Source organism: Nuphar pumila, chromosome 10 (genome assembly GCF_984573655.1).
Source record: "Nuphar pumila chromosome 10, dmNupPumi1.hap1.1, whole genome shotgun sequence".
Lineage (NCBI taxonomy): Eukaryota > Viridiplantae > Streptophyta > Magnoliopsida > Nymphaeales > Nymphaeaceae > Nuphar > Nuphar pumila.
The window spans coordinates 1,040,554-1,054,877 of NC_143258.1; the positions used below are offsets into that span (position 1 = coordinate 1,040,554).

General features: G+C 38.1%; 1 protein-coding gene across 1 annotated transcript; it reads right to left on the reverse strand.

The window, feature by feature from the left end:
* Positions 1–1,923: 1,923 nt before the first annotated feature.
* Positions 1,924–3,080, reverse strand: LOC149823167 (uncharacterized). The gene has a single exon (XM_090019966.1). The coding sequence runs from the start codon at positions 2,996–2,998 to the stop codon at positions 1,937–1,939; it is 1,062 nt and encodes a 353-aa protein (XP_089876092.1). The 5' UTR covers positions 2,999–3,080; the 3' UTR covers positions 1,924–1,936.
* Between the last annotated feature and the right edge of the window lie 11,244 nt (positions 3,081–14,324).

The window sequence follows — 14,324 nt, forward strand, 5'->3', positions numbered from 1 at the left end:
GAAATAAAAAATATGATCTTTTAACTGACAAAATTTTATGCTTTGTAAACTATTGATTTTTGAATAGCCAAAAAAGGAGCTTGGATTTCGGTGATTTAAATGTGGATCTTCAGTAAATAAATCACATCTATGGAGTCTGATTTGATCAAAACAACTTGCATCAACACAATCCCATGGATGACATAGGGGATCAGTGGAACCGATTTGACCTTCTGCCTGCCTGGCCTTGGGGCCCTCAGAGCCCACAACAAGACCCTGACCTACTGAAAGCCTTACTCAGTTCTTGCCAGGTTAGGACTTGCCCAAGACTTGTAGTGCTGAGTTCAGTTCAGATCAAGTCAAGCTCTTTAAACATAGACCTCAGTCTGTTCACTAATCAGGATGGATTAAGTCCAATTTTTATCAGGCTTGGGGCTGAAGAGGGCATTCTAAACCAGGCCCATCTTGGGTCAGGTACCTGGTACTCAACTCGATGTCCACCCCTACTCTTTATCTGGCTAGTGTGTTACTCAGGTTGACCTGAATAATTTTCCGAGTGGCTGAAGCAGGACGCACCTGGGTTCAAGATCCATTTGTAAGTCCATTCTGTTTCTTTTTTTGGATATTTTTTTTAATATTTGGATCATGATTAGGGCTTGGGTCCATTGTGAATCCACATTTGATCATTTTTTGAGTTTCATAGCGATTTTAACGATACTAATCGGTCGATGCAGGCCCCTTCACAACGATACTCACAACATTGAGAAAGAGGTTCGAGAACGGGAGGGTGGGGGAGAATCCGAAGGTAAACAAGCACAACTACAACGAGAAAAACAACAACAAAAACAACAACAAAATAAATAAAAATATATTACGTGTCACATGTTAAAAACATTAAAATAATAATAAAATTTTATTTTTTAGTATTTTTTTTGCATTTATTAAAAAATAGCCGATTCAGGGGTGAAGGGTATCGATTTTCTGCAGACGTATCGGCCGATACTGATGCCCTAAACACCTCTGAAATTGCACCATAATGATTACTTGGTTTTTAGACATTGTACAGTGGCCTTTTCACTGATTTTCCAACTTTCAATTATATAAAAAATCGTACGGTGGTGACATACATAGCCCTTGTCATAACCAGACGGATTCATGGTTATTAGCCTATCCTTCCAAATATCAAAATTAGGGCTGCCAATGGGTTGGGTTTGTATTGGATACTCAACTCGACCCAAACCCAAATACCCATGTCTGGTCATAAAAATGCTGACCTGACTATTATTCAGGCCTCCTCGAATTCGACCGAGTCATATGCTGGTTGGGTTTGGGTTATAATTTTTTTTGTGAGATATCTGACCTGATCTAGCTTGGCCCAAGTATTTTTTTAATGTATTTTTCGTGAGAATCTGCTCCTTAAATTACATGAATCTAGATTTGGGATTTCATTTTTTTGACATGACATAACCCAAATCCGGCAACTAGTCTTTTGGACAGGTACCCGACCCATTGACAGCCCTAATCAAAACTGACCCAAGAAAATATCTTGCAAGGCCTACTCCCCTGATCTCATGGCTCCATGTGGAACTGTTTGCGACTTTATGAGTTTTCTACTGGGTCTGGTTTTGGATCCTAAATTTCATCAATCTCCTAAATTCTTCTTCAGCAATCACCAAAGCTTGAACATATTGGAATCCCTGTGAAGAAAAATTAACATGACTTGCATGGCACCTTAAACCTCCTAAATCCCTCAAAATATAGGCCATAGAGATTTTGCCTGATGACTGATCCACACACACACCTTTCTCATTGACAATGATTTGTTTTCTGATTTACAAACCTTTGAAGCCATGCTAAAACTTTACACCATGGATGACACAGTTGGACTACAAGCTTCAGAAACTACAAAGCCGCACACATGAGAGAAAAAGGGGAACTGAGAAATGGAAAAAGTTGCCTACATATTATATATAATCACAAAGCAAGGAAGAACAGCTCTTGGACTAAACACATACAGTTCCTCCAAATCTGAGTAATCCCCACCATGCCCTGCCACAGAGTCATAGCTCTCTTTCAAATCAAGCTGTTGGTCGTGTGCAATTCGACCAGCAACCACCCTGCAGATGAGGATCGCCCTCTTAACATTCATAAAGGAGAACTCTTCCTCAAGATCCTCAGGCATGGATGCATGTGCCTTGTCACTGCTTGAATATGTGCAAATCCCATCCAGTTTTGAAGAGAACCCAGATCTTATAATCCCACAAACACTGCAAAATTGCTGGTTGCAGAGGCTGGAATTCTGTCTATAACCAAGAGGGCAAGAAAAAGTAGAGCAGTGAAACCTCAGGAGCTCATTGCCATCAACCATGCATCTCTGCTGCCTTCTGCCCTCAGTTCTTGAAGCCATTGCCTTCACTGCCTCTCTGTATTCTTCAAACCTGTTGAGAATTTTAGGACTGTTGTGTATCTTGAGGATCCTTAAGACTTGTGGGCATCTCTCTCTCTTCGTCCAACTGGTTTGAAAAATGATCTGAACTATGTTTTTTCCTGAATCTCTTTCAGTGAGCTCTGAAACTTCATGTTTGATGGCTTGGTGGTGATCTAGGAGATGGGTCTTGGGGAAAACCTCACCACAGATGGTGCATGGATAGATACTTGGTCTCAGTGAAGAGAAAGGCTCTGTTTTTGGGGTGTATGCTGTGGTTTGCAATTCATATAAGCATCCAGCTGGGTTTCTTCTCTTTGGTGTGGAAGTAATGACATTGGTTGCTTGTGTTAGAGAGTCCATCTCAGGATACTGGTCCTCTCTCTTGCTTGGTGCCCTTTTCATCCTGAAGGAGAGCGCCCTCTTGAGATACAACCATGGGTTAATGAAAGTGGCCTTCTTTCTCTTTACAACCCCTGTTTCTGTTCTCTGATGAAAGCATGATGTTTTGTTTATGATGAAGAAGAAACCATACTGCAAGACGAAGAGAACCAGGTAGCGAAGGGATCTAAATGAAGGCCTTGATGTCGCCATTGCCTACAAGCAGTTCTTTGTGTCAATGCCAGCCATAACTCTCTCTCTCTCTCTCTATAAGAGATTGGTTTGTGCAAAGATAAGGGACAGAACCTAAAGCCGGCCATCTTTAGAATAATGTAGTAGAGGCAAAGACGTCGGTATAGAGAGAGAGAGAGAGAGAGAGAGAGAGAGAGAGGGGGGGGGGGTTGGTGGTGCATGTGGGGGCAGGGTACTGCTTTCTTGCTCTCCAAAAGAATTTCTTCCAAGCAGAATTATTGAACAGAATCAAAAGCTGCAAAAGAAGTAAAAGATGAGGAAGGATACCTACTAAGGCCCAGTTAAAACTACCAAACAGTCATGGGAAGCCTTCATTTCCAAAGTATCTATAAAGCAGAAAAGTACATCTGGAATGAATGCTAAACTGAGCCATAAATGGGTTTGCCAGTCAGTGTGCTGGTTAGGTCAACGATTTTTTAGCTCCCAAGTGAGTTAATTCTTCGCTTGATCAAGTAGATGTAGATTGTCGTAGACAAACTTTACTCTCTATGGTCTGTCTTATACCACTATGATAAACATTGCTGCAGCGGGGCCTGGAGAGAAGGTCATGACCTCTTCTTCTTAGGTTTGACTTCCAACGGGTGTGCGGGTGCCTTTAACTGGTGGATTCCCTAAGGGCTTGGGTGTCAGTAACCTCACCTGGGGTGACGAGGGTTCCTTAAAGACGCAGGATTATGAACTCACAACATGCTTCAACTACTTTCAATTCAACCTAATTCACTTATATTGTGACTTTTTTGCATCAGTTGCCTTGAATCAAGACCCGTTCACTTGAGACTAAAGGCTACATAATGTCATTAAAATGTAACTGGCAAAATTTATGACTTTATGACTTTATATATATATATATATATATATATATATATATATATATATATATATATATAGAGAGAGAGAGAGAGAGAGAGAGAGAGAGAGAGAGAGAGATCCTTCTGCCCACCTTCTCATTTTGGCCCCGTTCTGCCTCTTCAAAAAGTGTTGTTTTTGGTATTTTTCTCACATCTAACACCATAGATGCGATCTATAGGTTTGTTTAGTGGGAACTGCCTTTTCGACCACAGGAATTTGACCTGTATATAGGTTTTTCCGGTGATCCAAAATCAATGGCTATTAAGGTACCCGTTTTTCTTGGCTCATAAAAACATGTTATTTCATCGAAAAAACATTATCCAAGAGTCAATTCATACTAATTCGAGCATGCTAAACACATATAATGGTTCAAATTTATCATAAAACACTTCAAAACTATGGGGCAGAACTAAAAATGAGACCTAATATATTCAGTTCTCTCTCTCTCTCTCTCTATATATATATACAAACACGCGCAAAGGAAAACCCTGATTTAGGTGGTCATGAGAGAGTGAAGCTTTGATCCTCAGCCACCACTCTTTGACCACCACCATGAAGCTTTGATCCTTCAGCTTTAAGCAAGGGACACACATCCCAAATATCAAACTATTGACGTCCTTCAAATTGAATGCTTTAAGCTGACCCACCTAACCAGGTGTGAGGAGTCTTATGAACTTGGGACTTTCTTTTTTCTTTTGACAGGGAAAACTGGGGTCAGGCAGTACAACTATTCCATTGGGATTAGAACTTGCAACGTCCCACCGACATGCACTAACTGCTCCTGCCAGACCAGCGGAGATGTTACATACCGACAAGCACACTCCCGACATTGATATCCATGCATTTATTTTCCATTGAGAGGTTATTAAAATGTGTTTGCCACTGACAGATTCTTTTCTGAATGCAAGTAAAAATTTATGAAATAGACATAGTAATTGTACTGATCAGCAGGAAAGCTATCACTCCCAATACCACAAAAATAGACCAGGCCATTTAAAGCGATTACATCTCTTTAGTTTGCCACCTACAACTATTAAAAAACCATAGTGGTCCTTTATGTTGCTAAATTGACAAAACACATTATTCAATTGCTAAAAAATTCTTTTGACTATAATATTATAAAGTACAAAATCAGAAAAGCTGGTCTATACCTTTCTTGTGAATTCATTAAAATCCAATTAAAAGTGGCAGCAATCAATATAAGCACTACCATTTTATTTTATGGACGTTGGGGTAGAAAAATCTGGTGAGCTTGTTGGATATTGGGGTATAGAAGAGCACTGACATGTTATTTTATGGATGTTGGTGTTTGGTAAAAAGCATTGAACATTAGCAGCTCTGCTTCATTAAGGGCCTGTTTGGAATCTGTAGTGGGATGGGCGTTTATGAAGTTTAAGAAGCCTCTGGGAGGTGGTAGCTGCCAAAATCATGATTTAGTGTAAATACAAAGGTGAAAGAGCCTCACTTCCCATCTCAAATGCATAAATGCCCATCCCAGTGCCGAGATTCCAAACAGGCCCTAATAAGCAGTATGGAATTCAAGGATGTGCATTTGCTGCACTCCCAAGATTTTATTGTTTTTTTTTTCATTCATCTTACAACAAAGTGCAAGGGGCACTTGGGGTTTTTAGGCCAATGAATTTCACCCATCTGGAAGGGCTGGAAGGGGCCACTATAGAAAGTCACCAAGCTGAAGGGATGTCATGAGCTCGAAACCCTTGGCTGCATCTCTTGCTGCAAACCCGAAGTTGGGTGTATTGGCTAGTGCACAAGGGAACCTGAGGTTTTTACACCAATAAAAGCCAATGCATTTTCTCCAGCTATCCTAATAAATAAATAAATAAACACAACAAAGTGCTGTGTAAGTGGGCAAATTAATTGGTAAATGTAGTTGTGCAGCAAAAGTTAAAGAAAAAGTGTGTTTCCCGATGCTTCCTAGTAGCTTTTACTACCTTTCACTATACATAGAAAAGTTGAGCAGCATCTCACCGATATATTGTCGCCATCAAGAAACTAGTGAGGCTTCGCTTTCCTATCCATTGTAGGTAAGATCACAATGGAAAGGAGAAAGATCAATTTGATTAAATAATTACAGCCACGTGAGCAGGGTGCGATGGCCTAGAACAAAGAAGTGACCAATAGAGAAAATGATAGCTTGTTCTAAGCGAATCAGGTGCAATCACTTTTTTTTTTAAATCCAACCTTGCAAATGCATTGGGCATGGTTAGTTTTGCTAAAAAGACTATTGAATAATGTATTTTGGATGAAAAAAATGTAATTTTTAGATGCTTGAATATTTACAAAATTTTGAGTTGTTGATTTTCAAGCCTTAAAAGATCCTCTTTATGCATCAAAATCGAATGATCTAAGAGTCTCTTTCTATAAAACCAATCATCTAGTTCACATCCGTTCGGTGAAATTTAAAGGAGGTGTAGAATCCTTGGTGGGGGTCACTAGCGTGCGTCAGTGAACAATGTCAAAGCTTCGTCGATCATGGATCCAAGCTTGGTCTGCGGTTCTGTTACATAATGGTAATGTTGACTCGCAGTCACAGTTTGTTGGACGCATCTTTGCTCCGAACGGATCTTTCCGCTCAAAAGAAAGCTACCTCGCTCTCCTTCCATCGGGGGTGGATCGGTTTCCGATGAGCCTAATATGGGGCAAGGGTCCGACTCCGAGATCATATTTCTTGGCTTGGCTAGTCTTACACGATCGGGTGCAGACTGACAATTTCCTCAAATCCATCGAATTCCATCTGCCGAGTAAATGTGTGTTGTGCGAGGCGACCGAAGAATCTGCGTTTCACCTTTTTTGGGAGTGCTCTGTCTTTCAAAACATTTTCAAGGTGACTTGGAATAAGCCGAGGGTCAGCGTGCGCCAGGAATCGTTCGCCAGCGATTTGCTGTGGGGTCCTAAGCAAGTTCGTCATTGCAACTATTGGCGGATTATTTGGCGAACCTGGTTTCTCTCGTCATGGTGGGCTGTATGGATGACTCGCAACAACGCTATTTTTCGACATATTCTGGCAGTGTTCAACAAAATGGTGAACCTTATTTTGGCGGACGTGTATGCCATTCTACGCATCAACATCCCTGATCTACAACACAATCTGCCCACAAGGACCACTCATGATCCAGGGTGATGCTCGCCGACAAACTGAAGTTGTTTCGTTGTTTCTCTGTTATCTTTTTTTTTCATTTTTCATTTCTCGTTCTTCTTTTTTCCTTCGTTTTGGGGCTCCTTGGCATGTCTTGGGCCTGGTGGGTTATCTGGTAGGTTCAATGTTGGTTGAACCTGTTTCGTAATGTTAATGGTTATAGTTTGTCTCTCTCTCTCTCTCTCACACACACACACACACACACACACACACACACACACATATATATATATATATATATATATATATATATATATATATATATATATATATATATATTGGCTAATTATGAAGGTATGAAACTAATGAGTAGAAATCACTCTTTTCTTTAAAAAAAATTACATTTTTTTGTAGATCAAATGTTACTGATGTGATCTACATGGTTTGTTTAGTAGAAAACATCTTTTGAATCATGTGATTATGACAAATAATTAAGATTTTAAAGGGGTCCAAAAAGCAATGGCCCACAATGTAACAAAATTTCATAACTCAAAAGATCACATTTTTACATCAAGAAAAGCACAATCCAAGGCTTGATCCTTAGCAAACAAACCATGTTGAACACATCTATGTGGTTAGATTGAATCAATACAACTTGAACATGTGATTTTTAGCTCATTCATAGTATCCTATATATATATATATATATATATATATAAACTAGAAATGTGAACTGGGCTGTGAACTGAGATTTTAATGGTTTTTTTTGTTCTATTCTTTAAATTTTACCATACAAATCATTTAAGGCTTGCAAATCAATGACTCAATTCTATAAATATTCAAGCATTCAAAAATCATGTTTTATCATGAAAATGTACAATCCAACAATCTATTTCTAGCAAATGGACTATGCTGAATATATTTATAAGGTCGGATTTGCAAAAGAAGTACAAAAAATGCTTAGTTCAAACTCCTGTTTACATGTTTTCAGTATATATATATATTGAAAGGCAAGCTGGGGTTTGGTGAACCCCTACCATAACAACAGCCGTCCCATGTGGTAGAGGGATTCGATCTTGGGCCTTCAGCTTGACACAAGACCCGGCTTACCACATGGGATACCACATATATATATATATATATATATATATATATATATATATATATATATATATATAGGAAAATGAAACCTACAAAATGGGCACGATGCTAAATGAAACATGCTAATAGATTTTTGGTGTTTTTTCAAAATGCTGACCGTGTATATATGTGATCTAAATGCTTGTTTTTATAGGAATCACTTCTTGGAGCATTTGATTCCATTGTATGGACAGGTTTTTATAAGATTTAAAAAATCAACTGGCTACAAATTTCATAATTTTTTTTGTCTCCAAAAACTATTTTTTTCATTCAAAATACATGATCAAAGTGTTAATTTTTAGTAAATCAATCATACTGAACCCATCTATGGGGTAAGAATTTCAAAAAAAAATTAAAAAAATTCATTAGCATGTTTCATTTAGCACTGTGCCCATTTTGTAGGTTTCCATTTCCCTGTATATATAAACGGGAGTATTAGTGGAAAGCTTGGTTCAAGTGGTGGGACTGAGAAGAGATCAATGCCCTGCTGCTGTGTGGCCTAACCCCAAGCAGTTAAAACCCCTTAGCCGCCTTCCTACACATGAGAGAGCCACGCACTTCATAGTGTTGGCAAAATTAATGATGTATAGCACTTGTGTCAAGTAGAGTCAAGTAGGCAATTGAGGATATAAAGCAGTTGGACACTGTCCAGAATTTTTTATTTATTTTTGGATAATTCAAGGGAAAAAACCCATCACCCACTGCACATTTGCTGGCCTCTGGTTGGTAAAACCCTTGAGGTCCCCCTCTGCCCACCAGAGAGTACACCCAGCTTCGTGCCTTGCTGCAAGGAATGCCACCCATGAGTTTCGAACTTGTGATGTCCCATCAACTTGGTGACATTCCCAAGTTGCCCCTACCAGATGAGCTGAGCCCTTGTGGACTAGCTATAACTGTTTTTTTTTTTTGGATAATCGAGGAAAACAACCTCTCACATTCATGAGCTCATTGGCATGAATTGCCCATACTCCTCTTGCCTACCGAGAAGTATATATACCCATCTTCGGCCTCGTGGCTAAGAGTGCGAATGTAGTTTTTAAAATCATGGCATCCCTTCAACTTGGTGTGCGTTCACGAGCCCTAATGATATTCAAGAAACCTGCTTTATTGCACTACTTCCTTGCTGTGATGTTTTTCATCATCATCGGGCCAGTCTGAAAAATAGAGGGTCTGGTGAGATGTCCAAATTATTAGGTTTAAGGTGTAGTTTTATCTTACAATATACTTGTACTGCTAATTTTACTCATTCATGTTCTTGGCATTTGTGAAGCATAGTGGTAATATTCTACAAGCACATTGCTTTCCTTATGGAAATCAATCACACTGCATTTTCTAATAGTTTTAAGCATATTCCGAGTTGCTTGATAGTTTTAAGCATAGTCACCTGTGTTGTTTCTTGAGATAATATTAGTAAGTTTTCTTCGGGAGAACTTAAAAACAAGTGGTCTTTTCTTGTGAAATTCTTTGCATTTAAAGAAAACGAAAAACAGTGAAACAACTGGTTTTTAATGAACTTCTTGAGAAATAATACTGCTAATATCTTGATAATTTGATCTGGTGTATTTTCTAATATTTCTGCAGTGTTTTCTCTTTTCTCTTTTTCTTTTTAAAAAACCCCTTTTAAATTAGAGAAAGTTGTTGATGTGGTATTTATGATCTATGAGAAAAGTGAAGGTATTTATGATCTATGAGAAAAGTGAAGGTTGGTATTTATGATCTATGTGGTATTTAAATTAGAGAAAGTTGTTGATGCATGAGTAGTTTCTGTCTCATTGAGTTTTAGTATTTGCAAAGTGAATCTTCATGCCCCCTCACTTAGTTGAGGTTAGGTGATCTGCATAAGTTGCTAAAATAATCTCTGCTAGGGTCCCACTTTGTTATTTTGAACTACAAAGAAATGAAAAGTGCTCTTGGACCAACAAAATAGCTAGTCCTTGAGAAAGGAACTCACAAAAAAAAATGAATCTCAGGTCTCAACTTATCCCTACTCATTCAACAATTCATAAAATAATTTTATTAACAAGTTTTAACCTAGTTGCACAATTTCTGACTCAAGCATGTTGAAAGTTGTTCAAGTCAATTCTTATCGAAATTAAATTACCAGATGTTTGACAACATAAACAAAACTAATGTGGTATCTTTTTAATTTATTGATAGAATTCCCTCTTTTTGGTTTAAAAACTACTTTGTTTCAGTATCTGTCAGATTTGCAATAAAACGAATTTTAAAGCAGAATGGTCAGCGTTTTATCAGTAATTCACAATACCGTTTTACCATGTATTATCTTGACATGGACAGTCTACCTATTTTTTTCCATGACGGATGGGGAAACCACCTTAGGCATTGGAGACTTATTTGCGCTGGCTCAGCCTGCCTTACTTACGGTCGCCTTTCTGACTATATAAACCAGTGGCCCTTATGGAGGAAGCAAGAAGCTTGACAACAGTGACCATGGGGATGAAACCCTGACCACCACCGGCGTAGTGGCCAAGGCCCCCTCCACTGCCATACTGTTTTTAAAAGTTGATGCTTTCCCATGGGCTCATGTATATTAGGTGTCTGAACTTTGGTGCTTGCTGAATCGTTTTTTTTTTAATAGGCAAGCTGGGGTTAGGCGGACCCCACCAGTTACACTACATATCATTGGGTTTTGAACTTGCAACGTCCCAATACATGGTGACGTGCACCAACAGCTACTACCAAACAAGTGTTTTCCTTTTTTCAAGAATTTCTTATAACAATTAAATTTAAATGTAAACTTATATATGATGGATATTTTTGGACAAAAGGATTAAAGATTATTAAGTAAAAATTCAAGTTTTAATTAGTCTTTATGTTATTCCCTACTCGCTTCCATTATCATTTTTTATTGACTTCCTATCTTATCCTTCCTAGATGAATCACACTTTCTCACCGGCATATTTTGTTAACACCCACTTCATGCATTGCTTATAGCACTCACTTCTTACTCTAGTAACTAGGGGCATGTTTGCTTTAGTTATAGGTGAAAGTGCAAGGATATAGGGATTGCTCAACTGCCTGCCTATGTGACACAACCCATCCAAGTGAGAGCATCATCTGGGCGCCACAACAATAGAATGCAGGCCCCACTCGAAAAGCTGTCATGTGATTGGCTAATTGTGTCGCGTAGGCGGGCCGTTGAACAAGCCCCAGATCCCAACTCATATAGGTGAAATGAGCAATCACACTTGAGAAAGTTCAGATTGTTGGTGTTAGATGTGACCAACTTTGTCAAGTTTCAAGGGAAGAGCATTCTCAATTGAGAATTACAATCACAAATTGCACTTTAGCATGTTTCACTAATTTTTTTTTTTTTGGATAATTTAAAGGAAAACCCCTCCTCATCACCCACAGCACATTGCCTGGCCTCCAGTTGGTAAAATCATGTTTCATTAAACTTAAGAAAGTACTCTCTCTCTCTCTCTCTCTCTCTCTCTCTCTCTCTCTCTCTCTCTCTCTCAATGTAAAGCAGTCAGATCACCAAGACAAGTATCAAGACAAGCTAAGAGCTAATTGGACAAAGCCAAGTGGCCGACCAAGAGAGGCCAGGCCTGTTCCTTTCTTCAGTCATTCACACTATTTGTCATTTTTTGAGTACAGCCTTCCACTGTTTCATATTGTTTGATTGCTTGTTCTTATTGTAGGAAACACTGGCATCAAGCAACAACTCCAATGACCAACATACATGGTTCTTGGATACAACGATCAAATGAGTTCAAATAAAATGACTCTTGAAGGTGCAGCAGCACGTGACACAGAACCATCATCAACAACACGACTGCAGGAGGATGAGAATTGGCCTTTGGATTTTTACTGCAGGGGACCCTCGGAGTGTAGTGAGCCCAACTAAGGCACTCGATGTGGCCATTTTGCTTTGACAGCTCGATAAAGCAAAGGACTCAGAGCCCTGAGAATGGTGTCCCCTGTCGTAGGAATAAAAGAAAAGTGCAAAGGAATCAAGAAGGCTCGAGGTAGAAGGATGTTATTGTTGAGTGTACGTACGTAGTTGGTTCGGACTTAGCTGGCCACCTATAGGCTCAACTAAGTCGCCGAGGAGATGGGAATATCTTGTAAAACCCTCTTCGACGGGTATTCATCAATCAATTTTCACATTTTCTCGCGATAATATCGCGAGAAATTGCCTGAAAGTTTAAAACAGTAATTTCTCACGAGATTTTCAAACCGTGACAAATATCACGATATTTACGGTTTTAGCAAAGATTTATCGTGAGATTTTTATTTTTAATAATGTGTTTTATTTAAATTTTCTTATAAAAATTAAATTTTTTATTTTTAAAAATATTTTTTATTGTCCAGATTTTGCCAAAAAATGCAAGATTTATAAAAAATTTCAAAATCTCCCGCTCGAGATTTTTGCCGTTTCCAACTTTTGTCACTATGTTAATGATATACTATGATCCACAGTAATTAAAAACCAAAAATCAACTACACTCTGTGCGTGAATATATATATATATATATATATATATATATATATATATATATATATATATATTAGTAATGGGTAGATGTGAAATGATACTTGCTATATAAGTTTTTCAGATTTTTTTTTATTTTTAAATTCTGACTGTACAGATGTGATCTAGGTACTTGATTTTATAGGGATCAGCTCTTGAAGTGTTCTATTCCGACACATGGGTGGGTTTTTATAAGGTTCAAAAAATCATTTGTCAAAAATCTTTGTAATTTTTTGAGGCTCCAAATATCATTTTTTCATTAAAAGCACATGATCCAGGTGTGGATTCCTTATAAATCCACCATACCCAACATTTATGGGGTCAGAACTGCAAAAAAAACACCGGATGGGCAGAAAAACCCATTTAGCACAAATCAAATTTTTACCTACCCATTTCTCTCTCTCTCTTTATATATATATATATATATATATATATATATATATATATATATATATATATATATATATATATATATATATATATATATATATTCATGGGTTCCAAACTCCGTAGTTCGAATTCATAGGAGAGGTCATTTTGATCAATTCTGAACCCATGTTCAGCATTGCCAAAATAGTAGCAATCGACCCTTGAGTAGTATTTTTCTGTTTGTAAAAATACAATTTTTTGAGGTATAAAGATTCAGTATATTGTAGGCAGTTATTTTTTCAACCCATAAAAATTCTGAAATACACACTGGAAAAGCATGATCTAAAGGCATGTTTCTACTAAATAAAACATATAGATTACATCTAAGGTGTCGGATGTGAAAAGACAGAAAAAAAAAACTCGAAGTTTGGAACTCACAAGGGTAGCAAACATTTTCCATGTACACGTGTGTCTATCTGCAAGAAAATAAATTACTAAAACAAGTAAACAATAACCAAATTAGGGTTATAAGCAATTAAGAACTAGTGAGCTCCTCCTTTATGTATAGATGAAAATCTACTACTAACAAGGAAACCAGTAGGTCCAATCTATTATTAATTTAACCAGTTTATTGAAGCTTGGATCCAGTATGGATCCAAAAAACTTGTTTGACCATCGATTGAATCTTCACTTTAGTCTGGCATCTCACTCTTGATCCATATCAGGAATACAGATGACAGAAAACTCTTGTAGGGCTTAATTTTTCCATGTCAAAATATTATTTCCCCTTTTCCAATGTGAATTGTTGAAAGTAACTGTGGCCATGTTTCACGGAATTGTTTCAACCGTTAAAGAGAGAGGAGGGCCCACTATTTCTCTAACGATTGAGACTGTGGCCTTATCCAGAATGATATCCTCTCATTTTGGATAAGCTCCACGTGAAACAAGAAGTTGTTGCTGGGGTAAACGGCTACCCAAATGAAGGTAAATCTCCGAACAACCCTTCTCTATTTATTAAGAAGGGATTACTCACTGGTGTATGCAATGTGTGAGTAGAAACCACTACAAGAAACCTGTGGATTAGCGACGACCTAAATCTGTCGCTGATCTACCGCTCGCTAATCCATCGCTAAACAACTTAGTGATGGATTAGCATCAGATTAGCGACAGATAACTTTCATCATGAACTTTTCGATGCTAATTAGCGACAAAATATATTTGCCGCCCATTCCGTTGCTAAGTAGCGGCAGAATGTATCTGTCGCCCGTTCCGTCGCTAAGTTGCGATGGAATAACGAATGCCAACATCCGTCGCAAGGTCGTCGTTACTATACG